Below are 15,341 nucleotides of genomic sequence, written 5' to 3' on the forward strand. Positions count from 1 at the left end.
AACAACAAAAATGAGTCTAAATAAATTGCCAGAGAGAGAGCAAAGACAAATGAATACCATGTAATAAATGTTGATGGATGGCACTTGATGCCCAAGAAACAAAAGTGTTTTCCAAAAGATGATGAATTAATCATGAAATAAAAGCTGGCAGCATTTCAAGGGGAATATGAGACAGAGCCTGAAGTTAGGTAGAGCAGCACTTACTTGCTGTTTATGAAAAAGCTGGGGGAGCTGTATGAGCAATGCTGCATCTAGAAAACTTAAGTAAGCTACACACTGCACTTAGACTTGAAGGCAGAGGCTGGCCCTGTAATTTCAAATATAACCCTGGCAGGCATTCTGGCAATCCGTGATAGAAATGCAAACTATCTGTTTTAGGGAAGCCTGAAAGTGTTATTATAGAATTTAAAGACTCCTTTGTCCATGGAATTCTCCAGGCAAGAATATTGGAGTGGGTAGCCATTCCCTTCTCCAGGGGATTTCCTGACCCAGGAATCAAATCCAGGTCTCCCGAGTTGCAGGCAGATTCTTTATCATCTGAGCCACCAGGGAAGCCCTGAAAATGTTATTATAAATTAGGTTACACACTATGAAGTGATCTGTATATTGGTGGCACTGAGCTTACGGAACGAATTTATCCTTTATCCTTAATTAAACACTTTGATATATAAGGCCATATCTGCTTCCTTTACAACAACTTGCTACTAGGGTCTGTCAAAGGTACACTGGAAGATGGAAGATTGACTAAGGAAAAGAAAAGGGAATAAACACATCTTCTGAGCATGAAATAAAAAGTAGAGGGAGCTCATGCTTCTCTATGAATGAGAGAATGACAGTTCTTGAATGAGAGTTCACTTTTGCTGAAATGGGCTTTCCAGGTGGCACTCGCGGTAAAGAACCCACCTGGCACTGCAACAGACATAAGGAATGCGGGTTTGATCCCTGGGTCAGGAAGATCCCCTGGAGAAGGAAATGGCAACCCACTCCAGTATTCTTGCCTGGAGAGTCCCATGGACAGAGGAGACTCTCGGGCTACAGTTCATAGGGTCACAAAGAGTTAGACATGACTGAAATGACTTAGGACTCACACTGAAATATAACATTGAAATAACTCACACTGAAATAACTTTCTGGCCATGGTGAATTATTGCTGCTTTTGGACTGTAAAAAATTCATAATGGACTCTCAAAACTCTTACTGAATAAAGTCTATCCTTATGTTGCTATTCGAGATTGACTTTGCTCTAATCTTCAAGATTATTACATTTTTAACAAAATTTGTACGGAACACTGTGAGATGCATTTTGTTCATAACACTGTAACTCTCTTCATAAAATGACCTTTGGAAAATATGTTTCCCTGCTGGGACCACTATACTATTAAATGAAGAATTACATTTATACAAGAGGAATGCTCATTTCCTGTAGAAAATGAGTGCACTAAATTATCTGCCACAAAGCCTTTTGAAAAATTCCTTGATATAATCAATGTGTAAAATACAGATGGGGTCAAAAGAAAAATTCTACTGTATTTGCCTCTCATTTTTTGCCCTTTTACTACATAAATTATAAGTGGAAATATAAGTGAGTATATGTATACACTATACATATATATTTTCTTACTATAAGTAAGAAAATATGAGAATGATTGACAGGAATCATATGTTAGAATAAGGGCATAAAGGAAAGGTTACAATATTTCAGACAAATTAAAAATAAAAAGGAAAAACTTGAGTATTCCATATAGTATCACTGACTCAACAGACATGAGTTTGAGCCAAGTCCAGGATATAGTGAAGGACAGGGAAGCCTGGTGTGCTGAAGTCCATGGGGTCGCAAAGAGTTGGACATAACTTAGCGACTGAACAACAACAATTCTCAAAACAGTCTTGAAATACAATGTGAAACTTACTTTTCACGTAATAAAGAAGTAGTGGGAAAAAATGAAATAAAAGAACAGATAAGCATCACACATAACATCACTGGAGGACACACTATGTGCTGAACACATGACTAGGTTCTTTACAAACCTAGATTTATTTAAGTTCTTAGCAACTCTGTAACACTCTTACCATCCCCATTTTTTTATGGATAAGGATACTGAAACAACACAATTAACAAGCAAGTGGTGAAAGAGAGTCTTAAATGTGGACCAGAAATCCAGGATTTCAGATACGGTGCAGCAAACATGGAAGGAAGAGTCAGAAGATCCAGGTTCAACCCTGCTCATCTAGCAACTAATTCTAAGACTGAGGATTTGACTCTTTCTATTCAGTATTAAAGTGGATGACTTCCCAGTTCTCTGAATTGAAATGTCTATGATCAGTGAAAAGTATTTACAAGGTTAAATCAGAGAGCGAGGAACCATGGTGAGGGCCTTTAGTTTACTAATAATTGCTCCGGAATCTTACTGCCTCATCCTTTTCTCTTTGAAAAAGACCCTGATGCTGGGAAAGACTGAAGGCAGAAGGAGATGACAGAGGATGAGATGGTTGGATGGCATCACTGACTCCATGAACTTAAGTTTAAGCAAGCTCTGGGGGTGGTGATGAACACGGAAGCCTGGCGTGCTACAGTCCATGGGGTTGCAAAGAGTCGGACACAACTGAGGGACAGAACTGAAATCCAGAGATAGGCAACTAGGTAAGCTTCATCTTAGGACTGAATAAAAGGGAAGATCATAATTGGGCTTCCGTGGTGGCTCAGTGGTAAAGAATTTGCATGCCAACGCAGGAGACCTGGGTTTGACACCTGGTTCAGGAAGACCCCTGGAGAAGGAAATGGCAATCTACTCCAATATTCTTGTCTGGGAAATCCCATGGACAGAGGAGCTTGGTGGGCTAAAAGAGCCGGTCACAGTCACAAAGACAACAAAAGATCTTACTTAGGCTTAGAGAAAAGACATTATTATGGATATCTGCTGCCCTCAGTCTCAAAGTCTTCCTAAATTACTAACTTTGATGAGTCATGCAGTGCTCACTCCTTCAGACCTCCTGGTAAGCCATGGGTAGAAGCCAGAGCCTCTGCCTGGATGACACTGCAGAATTGAGCCCATTACACTGCACTTCAACTCCTAAGATAAATTATGGACTCAGCTATTGCTTAAAATACATATCAAGGTAGGGAAGACACTATACCATATATACTTAGAATATCTTCATAAGTAGTTAAAATAAACCTTTTTGCTGCTGAGGTGGTAACCTTCATTTATCTTAAAATCAATGAAGTTGCTTATTACTATAGAAAAATAATATAATTCAATTTTAAAGAGTAATACAGATATAATCATAGTACATTAAGACATTATGCTAAGTACTTTATATGCATTCTCTTGATAAATTAATTGGTTCAACAAGTCATGGAAATCTGATTCAGGGACACTAGATCATCGATGATTTACAGACCAAAAGCCAATGTTTCCCAAGTATATCCATAATTTTATTAATTTTTTTTTCAAAAAGCCCCCAGATCATTAATCATGCTCCCATTTTATAAAGATGTAATTATGTGTATCCCCTTGTGGACCTGACATGAAGAGCTGACTCATTGGAAAAGATTCTGCACCAGGAGTTTTTGAAGGACAGGGGAGCCTGGTGGGCTACAGTCCATACGGTAGACAGGAGTCAGACACGAACAACTGACTACATGAGCAACTGACAAACAACAAGTTGTGTGTATCAACACAGGGTGTCTCATCAGTTGGCAGTCCCTGAAATCCTTGGAGCGGAGCATGAGGGAATGAAGTTTCCATTACCAAGTGTCCTACTAGTTTTCCTTACTCATAATCAAGCCCAACCCAACCCAAACAAGAAAAATTGGGGTAACAAAAGGAAAATATTATTTCTGCTGAAATTAACCTGCTTTAAGTAGCGACATAAAGTAGCTTAACCATCATAAGCAACATAACTTTTCCATCATCTAAGACCAGTATCAGTGATGTTGGTGAGGTTCAAATATGCAAGCAGTGAGATGCTTAATTTCAGACACCAATTTTGCTAACTTTTCTATTTTACTCACAAATGTCTAATGTTTTTAAACACTGTACAAACTATACAACTTACTCCCTTGGCTTTGTGCTCACAAGAACTCTTAGAGGTTTTCTGCTATTTAAGCATGATTTCAGGAAGCAATCCACTTCATTGAAAGGTCTCATAAAAACTAGGTCACCGTTAATCGCAAAAATCTTTTTCCCAACTTCCATGCCAGCCATCTAGGAGAGAAATAGCAAAATAAAAAAAAAACATTTATTTTAATAAGAAATCTACTTTTTCACAGACTTAGAATCTGAAAAGGTCTAGAACTTAGTGATTTCTGATATTTTAACACATCTGCAATGTTTTTATACAATGTCACAATACAGAACTGTGGAAGAGAGAACGCAGTTACTCTCTTTGACTTAGTTTTTCATTGGATCACCCGTCTCTACTGAAATTCTCCCTCCTTCTAGGACTTAACACTGTACTTCACTCGTGACCCTTTTTTTCTGTTATCTTTCATAGTACTTCTTATTTCATCCTTTTAACTATAGTCAAACCCCAGGTTAATTGTTTTGCCTGTGTTTTCCATCTATATCCAATTAACTCAGAAAGTTACAACCTCTGTACAGACATGCATGACAACCAAATATGCATCTCTAGCCTGATAAAGCATGGGTGTCTGCAGAGCAGGAGAGAGAAATGCCTGGAATCCAAGGAAGAAATCCAAGGCATGGATCACAAGAGGCTGGAAGGATGACAAGGAAGACATTATCTCTCCATGCCAACCAGGTCAATCTTCTTTATTAACCCTACTGCCTAAAAGGGAAAAAATGGGGTGGCTCAGAGGTAAAGAATCCGCCTGCCAATGCAAGGGACTCAGGAGACTCAGGCTGGATACCCGGGTCAGGAAGATACCCTGGAGGAAGAAATGGCAACCCACTCCAGTATTTTTGCCTGGGAAATCCCAAGGACAGAGGAGCGTGACAGGCTACAGTCCCTGGGTTCACAAAGAGTCAGAACGACTGAGCACTCACACACACATGCACACTGCCTATAACCTATAACACATGCTGGTTACTAGCTAAAGGGTGAAAACCTGGCAGAGGGCATTTTATTGGTGGCAGATTCAGGTGAACCTGGGCTCCAAGAACATCATCTAAAAATGGGGAAAACATTTCCTCATTATAGAAAATTAACAAAAATAGTTATCTGTTGGCCAGGCCCACTAACAGGGTATGACCTGAGCAGATTTATTTTCTCTGACATTAATACGTTATACATAAAGCTTTCAGTGGGCTGCCCAGGTGGCTTGGCAGAAAGAACTCATCTACCAATGCAGGAGACCCAAAAGACTCAGGTTTGACCCCTGGGTCAGGAAGATCCCCTGGAGAAGGAATTGGCACCCTGCTTCAGTATTCTTGCCTGGAAAATCCCATGAACGGAGGAGCCTGGGTGGGCTACAGTCAGTGGGGTTGCAAAGAGTAGGACAGGACTGAGTGACTATACAACAACATAAAGCTTTGCCTTTCAGGAGGCTGACAAAAGCAGAGACCTTGGGCATCAGCGGCTAGAATGAGTGACCGCTTGCTACTGACTTTAAATAGGTTCACAGTTAAGAGCCATGCTTTACTCATTCTCACATTCCTTATTCAAAATTTATATATTGAGAGACATTTGCTTGAGGATTAAGCATTATACAAGGTAGACAGAGGTAGGAACACTTTAAACTCAATATACTTGGGACAGAACAATACAACACATGTTCCATGAGGGTAAAGAATTTTGTCTATTTCCTTCACTGCTGTATTCCCAGAGCCTAGAATGCTGCCAATCACATAACAGGTACTAAATACATATTCCTGAACGAGTGAATGGATGAATGATTGGGAGATTCCTCTGTTTAAAAGTCTGGTGAGGGTACATTAATCAGCATTAACCCAATGAGAAAATCAACCAAAGCATGTGCTTTACTGATGGAAATTATATTTAAATAAGATAACCAAAAATGATAGGATTATGATTCACACACACACACATATACGGGAGGGGGGGAATTCCTTGGTGGCTCAGATGGTAAAGTGTCTGGCTGCAATGTGGAAGACCCAGGTTTAGTTCCTGGGTCAGGAAGATCCCCTGGAGAGGGAAATGGCAACCCACTCCAGTACTCTTGCCTGGAGAATCCCACGGACAGAGGAACCTGGTAGGCTATAGCCTACAGTCCATGGGGTCACAAAGAGTCAGACACAACCGAGTGACTTCGCTTTCTTTTTCCTTCATACACACACACACACTGTTGACGTTGTTGTTCAGTCACCCAGTTGTGTCCAATTCTTTGTGGCCCCATGGACTGCAGCACACCAGGCTTCCGTGTCCCTCACCATCTCCCAGAGTTTGCTCAAGTTCACGTTCTTTGCATTTGTGATACCGTCCAGTCATCTCATCCACTGATGCCCTCTTCTCCTGCTCTCAACCTTTCCCAGCTTTCCAATGAGTAATCTGTTCACATCAGATGACCAAACTACTGGAGCTTCAGCTTCAGCATCAGTCCTTCCAGTGAATATTCAGGGTTTATCTCCATTAAGATTGGCTGGCTTGATCTCCTTGCTGTTCAATGAACTTTCAGGAGTCTTCTCCAGCACCACATTTCGAAGGTATAAAATCTCTGGCGTGCTGCCTTCTTCACGGTCCAGCTCTCACAACCATACATGACCACTGGGAAGACCATAACCTTGACTATACAGACCTTTGTCAGCAGAGTAACGTCTCTGCTTTTCAAAACACTGTCTAGGTTTTTCATTGCTTTCTTGCTGAGAAGCAATGGTCTTCTGATTTCATGCATGGCTGCAGTCATCGTCTACAGTGATTCTGGAGCCCAAGAAGAGGAAATCTGTCACTACTTCTACCTTTCCCTCTTCTATTTGCCATGCAGTAATGGGGATGGACAGAGGAGCCTGGTGGGCTACAGTCCATGGGGTCACAAAGAGTCGGGCACGACTGAGTGACTAACACACACACACATAATGGGGCTGGATGCCATGATCTTAGTGGATACACACACTACTATATATAAAATAGATAGCTAATGAGATCCTACTGTATAGTACAGGGGGTAAAAAGAAGGTACCATCTCTTTGTAGGACATATATTAGTGAAGTGAAGTCACTCAGTCGTGTCCGACTCTTCGCGACCCCGTGGACTGTAGCCTACCAGGCTCCTCCATCCATGGGATTCTCCAGGCAAGAATACTGGAGTGGGTTACCATTTCCTTCTCCAGGGGATCTTCCCGACCCAGGGATTGAACCCAGGTCTCCCACAATGGAGGCAGACACTTTAACCTCTGAGTCACCAGGAGGACATATATTAAGCTAAGCTTAAAAATGCATTCCAATATACACTGGGTGCAGATAAATACTGTTGATCCCAATTATACGAGGTACCTAGAATAGTCAAATTCATAGAGTCAGAAAGTCCATTGGCAGATCCCAGGGGCCAGGGGCTGGGATGGGAGAGGAGGAACAATGGGGAGCTATGGTTTAATGGGGACAGAGTTTCAGTTTAGGAAGGTGAAAAATTTGAGAGACGGATGATGGTGAAAGTTGCACAACAATGTGAATGTACTTAGTGCCAATGAACTGCACAGTTAAATATGTTTAAAATAGTATGTCTTATATTAATGTGCCTTTTACCACAATAAGAACAAATTTTTTTTAAGTGATAGGAAAATAGAAGACACAGCTCTTGATTCAATGGAAGAATCACATAACATACATAATACAGTCCCACCCTAATCAGTCTCCACCAGGTTGCAGACTAGAATCAGACACTTGGACTCCTACAAGGTCAAGTTGAAGCTGTACATCTTTACAATACCTCCCCCACTATCCTTAGGTTCCCAGACACCCTCTTTCACAAATCCCAATAGTATTACAAAGAACCTCAGAATAAGATGATTCAGAATCATTATTTTCAATAAAGATACTTGAAGGCTGATTTCAGTTTGTTTAAAACTTTTAAATGTGTATGTCACAGACAAGAAATTTAAATAAAAACACTAATTTACACTACCTCAGCGTTAGACCCCTTTTCCACCAACTTTATTATTGGAACTTTATTTTTGTCTTCTAATCCAAAACCATAGCTGCCTTCATTGGATTTAATCTGAAATGTAAAATATTAACATTATTAATAAGACAACTATGAAAAAAGTTACAAATCAAAAAGACTGAAATGATACGCTGTATCACCAAACATGTTTACGGAGTCTATCAATGGCTAATGAAGAAGAAAATTTGCACAGCAAAGTAATAAACTTACCAATAAGGATTTAGCTATAACATTTTCCACAACTTTTAAATCATGTTTCATCAGTCGATGTTTCATATTTGACCCTTCCATTTCCTCATCCGCAAAAAAACGGAAAAGTAGAGGTTCGTCTTTGAATTCACTTTTTTCAAGCACTATGGAAAGAGAGAGCGAGTAGCCCAAATCAACCTCATTTTCCATAATGAGAGCTGATCAGCCTGGAACAAGTTACATTCACAAATATCCCAACAATACCTTTTTATTTCTTTCTATAATTTCAAGCTGATGTTTTCTCCAATTACTGTTATCTAAAAGACTTTGTGTTTTTAAAGATAAGTAATACTTTTTTCATGATAAAGTTTTTTGACTTAAACAAATCTGCCACCTTCCAGATTAAAATCCAACTTTAACTTTCAAAAGATTATATTGAGTTTTAAAAATACATGCAATTCAAAACATAGAATTTTTAGATTTTAGATTTGTAGTAAACATTTTAAGTAAAAGAGAAAAACATTTCTGTTTTTAATATCCTGCACAATTATGGGAAAATTCAATTGGGGTAGCCTTTATGTGTGTGAGCAAGTCTCACCGTAGTCACTTTTGTTCCAACACTTCAAACCAGAAATACGTCTTCTGGGTGAAATGTAACTTTAGTTTCCACTAATTCCTAGTCATCTGCATAAAAACACTGTTCTCAAATAACCTTATTTCTGCAAAGGTCAGTTTTTCCCTTTTATCTGCATACGAACATTTTCCCCCAAAGTCCCAAAGCTGCCTGGAATGTTCTAATGATATAAGGTATATGTTTTGTTAGCCTTTTTAAAAAATAAGGCTACACACTGATAGAAAGAATTTGTACTCAGTGAGATCCTGACAGCTGTCAAAGTGTCTTAAAAGAGAAATCTGCTTTCTACTTATCTATCCTTATATTCTTATTCTGAAAGCAACACTAGGGAAGTTACTTAAAATCCTTGAACTTCAGTTTTCTCACTGATAATATATGGGCAATAAAATCTTCTGAATAATGTTGGACAAAACTAAAATGTAACAAATGTAAATAATTTGGCATATAGTAGGCAAAAAAAAAATGATAGCTCTTTTGTTTCATTATTCTAATGGAGTTCCAAATCATAACTGTTGATCAGTTATATATATGGATTGACCTTTAAATGGAAGACTGCTGGCAACATAAATTTAATAAATGAAACTACCAATCACAAATTAAAAGGCAACATAAGTTGTAGCTCACAATAGGAAGGAGAATATAATTGAGATCAAGTTAAGCCTTGCCTAGGGCTTCCTAGATAGCATATTAAAAAGCAGAGGCATTACTTTGCCAACAAAGGTCCGTCTAGTCAAGGTTATGGTTTTTCCAGTGGTCATGTATGGATGTGAGAGTTGGACTGTGAAAAAAGCTGAGTGCTGAAGAATTGATGCTTTGAACTGTGGTGTTGGGAGATGACTCTTGAGAGTCCCTTGGACTGCAAGGAGATCCAACCAGTCCATCCTAAAGGAGATCAGTCCTGGGTGTTCATTGGAAGGACTGATGCTGAAGCTGAAACTCCAATACTTTGACCACCTTATGCGAAGAGTTGACTCATTGAAAAAGACCCTGATGCTGCGAGGGATTGGGGGCAGGAGGAAAAGGGGACGACAGAGGATGAGATGGTTGGATGGCATCACCGACTTGATGGACACGAGTTTGAGTAAACTCTGGGGATCGGTGATGGACAGGGAAGCCTGGCATGCTGCGATTCATGGGGTCGCAAAGAGTCAGACATGACTGAACGACTGAACTGAACTGACCTGAGGGCTTCCCGGGGGGCACTAGTGGTAAAGAATCCACCTGCCAATGCAGGAGACATAAGGGATGCAGGTTTGATCCCTGGGTCAGGAAGATCACATGGAGGAGGGCGTGGCAACCCACTCCAGTATTCTTGCCTGGACAGAGGAGCCTGGCAGGCTACAGCCCATAGGGTTGCAAAAGTCAGACATGACTGAAGCAACTTAGCACTCACACAGGTAGGCCTTGCACACATGACCTAAGTGATTCCCCAGACTCACATGGTGTTTCTCCTACTGCTGTTTTCCTCCACCAGTCAGTCAGTCTAAAGGCAGGGAGAGAAAACATCCATAAGGCCAGGCATGAGCCCAAATGGCTATGCCTTTACTGACAGAGACTTCCACAGGGAAAACCTGTACTGCAACCCAATATTTTAAAATAAATATTTGGATAAAATTGCTGCTTGCTGATGCTTTAAAGAGAAAAATTATCAAAATCTTTGAAGGTTTTTAGCTTGATATTATAGTTTTAATTCCATATAATGATGTCATTTCTCCCATTCAATAATTGACTCTTCAAAGACCAGTGTTTCCTGTTGTCCAGATACTAGGATATAATGGAAGTCCTAAAGGAACAAATGATAATCAAAGATGCTTTCAAAATCACTGCTACTTTTCTGTTCTTGTTTCTTCAAAAAAAATAATTTCTGAATATAATAAGCCAATAGGCACAAGAGCTATCAAATAAGTAGATAAGCAAATATTATTAACAATGAAAAGAGATGGTTTGGGTTTATGGAAACTATAAGATTGTATGAATAGAGAGGGAAAACTAAGTCTCATTACTTTTATAAATTTAAGAGAAATGAAGTCAACAAACAAGAAAGAAATTCAATCTTTAATTAGTTGTGAAAAAGAAACTTTTCTCCAGAAATTTATAATTTTGTTCTCTAATTTTGAAAGTATTTTCTTTAAAAAAATTCACTATAAATATTCAATTATATAGGGTCTCATTCAATCATTTTAATATATACTGGCATTTGAAAAAAAAAGAAAGAAACCCACGGGTCTGACCTAGAGGAGTTTCAAAGAGATACATGAGCTGTTTTTTTTTAACTTCTAGTTCAAGCTCTTGCTTTTTCAGAACCAGTCTAGAAAAACAGAAAAAAAAGTCATGGCAACTTGTAGATAATACTTGTGGAGACACTGATTACAGACATGGTAACCCAACAGGGACACGTGGCAAGATCCAGACAGTCTTGCAGGTTCATCTTTAGAGACCCTCCCTCGCCACTGAGACACTCCCAATGTCTTGACAAAACAAAACAGTGAAATCGATCTGGAAGCTTCCAGAATAAAAATGCCTACCATGGTGCATAAATCCATTGTCACAGAGCCCAATGCCAAATATCATCGCCTCTTCTCTGGTGCGGCAATCCCCCTGTCAACCACAAAAGCCCTGTACAGTTAATAGGTGACCAAAGATTTTGCTGCATTGTAACCACATTTAACATCTGACATTCTCAGCACTGTCCTGACAAAGCCATTCATACATTAGAGCTGACGTTGCTTTCATAAGCCCACTAACAATGCATCTAATTGTTATCAAACATCCCCTTGATTATGAAAATATCTTCTTTTGACATTAAAACAAAGATTTACTATTTATTGAGAAAAATTATACTTGGTTAAAAATGAAAATACATGAGTAACTACAATTTATTGCTACCACAAATGATCCCTTATTTCTTTGATCATATATCCCAATTATGCATCAAAGAAATATCCTATAGTTGAAAACTCACTAAATAAAGCTTTCTAAGTAAAAATCATTATGCATCATCTCTGCTATCACCTCCCATCAAATGGCCTTGCTCTTTAAGTGCCTCCAAAGAAACCTATTAATCTAATGCGACTTGTAAGACCCGGAGAGTATGCGTTCAGTGGAGTCAGCAAATGTAAGCTTCTCTTTCATTCTCTTGCCAGAAAAAATAAAAATCAGTTCACATAACTGATCCCCAAAAGAAAACCTAATGTGACCTTTTGTTATGATTTTTATCTAGAAAACATCTATTTTATTCATTCAAGTATGAATTCACATACACTCTGCCCTCTGTAATACAGCTTCAGCATCTGAGAATTCAACCAACCACGGATCAAAACTATTCAGAGAAAAAAAAACAATCAGAAAGTTCCAAAATGTAATACTTGAATTTGCAGAATCAATGACTATTTATATAGCATTTACATTTCATCCGGTATTAAAAATAATCTTAGGTTAATTAAAAGATATGGGAGATTATATGCAAATGCATGCCACTTTATACAAGGGGCTTGAGCATCTGTGGATTTTGGTACCTACAGGGGTCCTGGGACCAATATCTCCCAGATACCAAGAGGACTGACTATGTATATGAATATGTATGTATATATGTATGTACCTAATGTATCTGTGTCTTTATAACCTTGGAGTTGTATGTTTTACAGTTTAAGATGTACTTTCTTACATATTATCTCATTTTTTTCTAGCCCTGTCTTTTAGCTCTTAGGTACAATACTCTTCTGGGAAAGACCAAGGGCAGGAGGAGAAGGGGGAGACAGAGGATAAGATGGGTGGATGGCATCACTGACTCAACAAACATGAGTTTGAGCAAACTCTGGGAGATAGTGAAGGACAGGAAAGCCTGGCATGCTGCAGTCCATGCGGTCACAAAGAGTCAGGCATGACTGAGCTACCGAGCGGCCGAACAACAACGATACTCTACCAAATCCATCCTTTCTTCTCTCTGGCTTCTGTTTCATTCCTATGTCAGCACCCTAATCCAGTGTTTCTTCACCTCACTTCTAAATTGCCATAATTCTTTTCCCGTACTTTCTCTAATATTGTACTCCTGTACTTTCCCTAATATTGTCATTATAGAATTAAACTTTCTTTGTTTTTTTTAAAGACTTTTTTCTGGTGTGGCCCTTTTTTAAAGTTAATATTGTTACAATATTGTTTCTGTTCTATGTTTTGGGTTTTTGGCCACAAGCATGTGGGATATTAGCTCCCCGATCAGGGATCAACCCCGTACCCAATGCATTGGAAGTCAAAGTCCAGGAAAGTCCTAAAAATTAAACTCTCTTACACAGGATTACTGGGCTTCCCAGGTGGCGCTAGTGGTAAAGCACCTGCCTGCCAATGCAGGAGACATAAGGGATGCAGGAAAGATCCCCTGGAGCAGGGCAGGGTAACCCACTCTAGTATGCTTGCCTGGGGAATCCCGTGGACAGAGGAGCCTTGAGGGCTATTGTCTATAGGATCACACAGAGTCAGACAGGACTGAAGGGACTTAGCCTGCACACGCATAGGAATACCATGTACCAAAACTTTTAACTAACTCTCTTTTTTTATAATTATAAAGTATCAGCATTTGTGTTGGGCTTTGCAGGCCTCCCATAATCCTGACTTCATTATACCCCTCCAGACCCATTTTCCAAAGGTGAGGTCACCTCTGCTCTCATCAATTTGACTTCCAGACTGTTGCCAGGACTCCTTTTATTTCCATCCTCGTTCTCATTCATGGAATCATTCACTCCACTCAATGTCTTAAATTCTACCTGTCAGTCTCTCAAGGACCACCTAATGCTGTAACAACTCTACCCCTTCCTAATCCTCCTGTTAATGAACACGATATTTACAATCTGTATCTTTAGACAATGCATCTGTACCTTTTTCAAAATCTAACTGTTACTAATGTTCATACATTCACGCAAAAGATTTTTTTTGCTACAGTGTGCTAAGTGCTAGAAGTAACAGAGTAAAACCCTCAAACACAAAACACTTCCCTGCCCTCAAATAATTCAAATCTGAAAAACTGAGTCACTTAAAATATATAAATTGTTGTTTTGTTGTTCAGTCACTAAGATATGTCCAACTCTTTGTGACCCCAAGGACTGCAGCACACCAGGCTTTCCTGTCCTTCAATCTCTCCCAGAGTTTGCTCAAACTCATGTCCATTGAATCAGTGATGCCACCGTCATCCAATTTAGTCAATACTCCCCAACAGGTGTTATACTAGGTGCTGGCACATAGGTTAACCAGCCCCCACCCTAAGAATCATGAGGACAATTTCAATATAAAGTGGGATTATCTAAAACAGACACATCCAGGGAACTGGGACCACAGAGATAGATGCTAAGCCAAGTCTAGAGGATCCAGCAAAGTTTACTGGGGGAGATGATATTGAAGTAGAGCCTTAAAGAAGTGTAAAAGTCAGCCCAACTGACTAACAGTCCCTTGAAGGCAGGAACCATGTCTGCTTTCTGTTTGGTTGGTTTCTTTTATTTTAATAACTAAAGCATCTGCTTAAATGTTAAATTCATAGTAAGAGCTTGTTTTAATAATCACCAACAGTATACACTGATTATTCAACTGATGGCCTTGGTGGAAAGAGACCCTTCCTTTAAAATAAAATCTCTTCTTCATCTTAGCTTAAGAACTTTAACTTACCATTCTCTTATCATTCCATTACCATACCTTTCTCCTCAAAGCCAGCCCATGTTGTCCTAGAGTTAATTATGCCTGATACTTACATATTTGCAAGTTTTACACTATCAGAATCATAAAGCTTAAGTGATGGAGAAGAGCTGATATATATAGTTATTCCAATAAGCAGGAAACAGTTGTGAAAATAAAATCTAGAGAGGCTAAGTGACTCATGCAAGTTTGCATAACTGCTTAATAGCATAGCTGTTATCAGACCAGATTACCTGTATCCTAGTCCATTTCAATCTCTACTATGCACAAGCATTTCTACAGGCACTGTCATAACAGATCAGTAAGAAAACCTGAAGTAAAAAAGAATTGCAACTTGGTCTGGATTTTGAGCAACTTATTTTAGTCTTCTGATGTTCACACTTAGAAAGTAAAAGTGCCAAAAAGAAAAAAAAAGTTGATGACTGACTTCCTTTGTCAGAACTCTAAATATTTATTCAGTATTAGCTTTTGCTTCAAAAAAAAAAAAAAAAAAAACTTTCTTCAGTTTTCCCACATAATCAACATAGAAGAATTCATGTGAATTCTATAACAGTATAATTTCTATGGGAAATTTCAACTCTGTTACCAAACATAGAACCAATCCCAATGACACGCACTGATCAACATGTTACAAAAGGTTTTCACATAGTAAACCCATTGAACACTGGAATTCTGGTTTTATCTAAAAAGAACTGTTTGCTTAAAGATCTTAATTTATCAATAAAATAAATATAAATACTATAAATGCAAAGCCAGGTATTCC

At 38.9% G+C, this 15,341-nt stretch overlaps 1 protein-coding gene across 4 annotated transcripts in view; it reads right to left on the reverse strand.

Annotated features, from left to right (window-relative positions):
• Positions 1-15,341, reverse strand: part of PREX2 (phosphatidylinositol-3,4,5-trisphosphate dependent Rac exchange factor 2) — a 303,314-nt gene that overhangs the window by 156,969 nt on the left and 131,004 nt on the right. For all 4 annotated transcript variants that reach the window (XM_065902847.1, XM_065902846.1, XM_065902845.1 and 1 more), the window contains 4 exons: positions 11,428-11,500; positions 8,290-8,432; positions 8,041-8,133; positions 4,060-4,208 (listed from right to left, as the gene is read on the reverse strand). In XM_065902847.1, coding sequence (XP_065758919.1) covers positions 4,060-4,208; positions 8,041-8,133; positions 8,290-8,432; positions 11,428-11,500 — 458 coding nt within the window. The remainder of the gene's footprint in view (positions 1-4,059; positions 4,209-8,040; positions 8,134-8,289; positions 8,433-11,427; positions 11,501-15,341) is intronic.

The sequence above is a fragment of the Muntiacus reevesi genome, chromosome 12 (assembly GCF_963930625.1).
Source record: "Muntiacus reevesi chromosome 12, mMunRee1.1, whole genome shotgun sequence".
Lineage (NCBI taxonomy): Eukaryota > Metazoa > Chordata > Mammalia > Artiodactyla > Cervidae > Muntiacus > Muntiacus reevesi.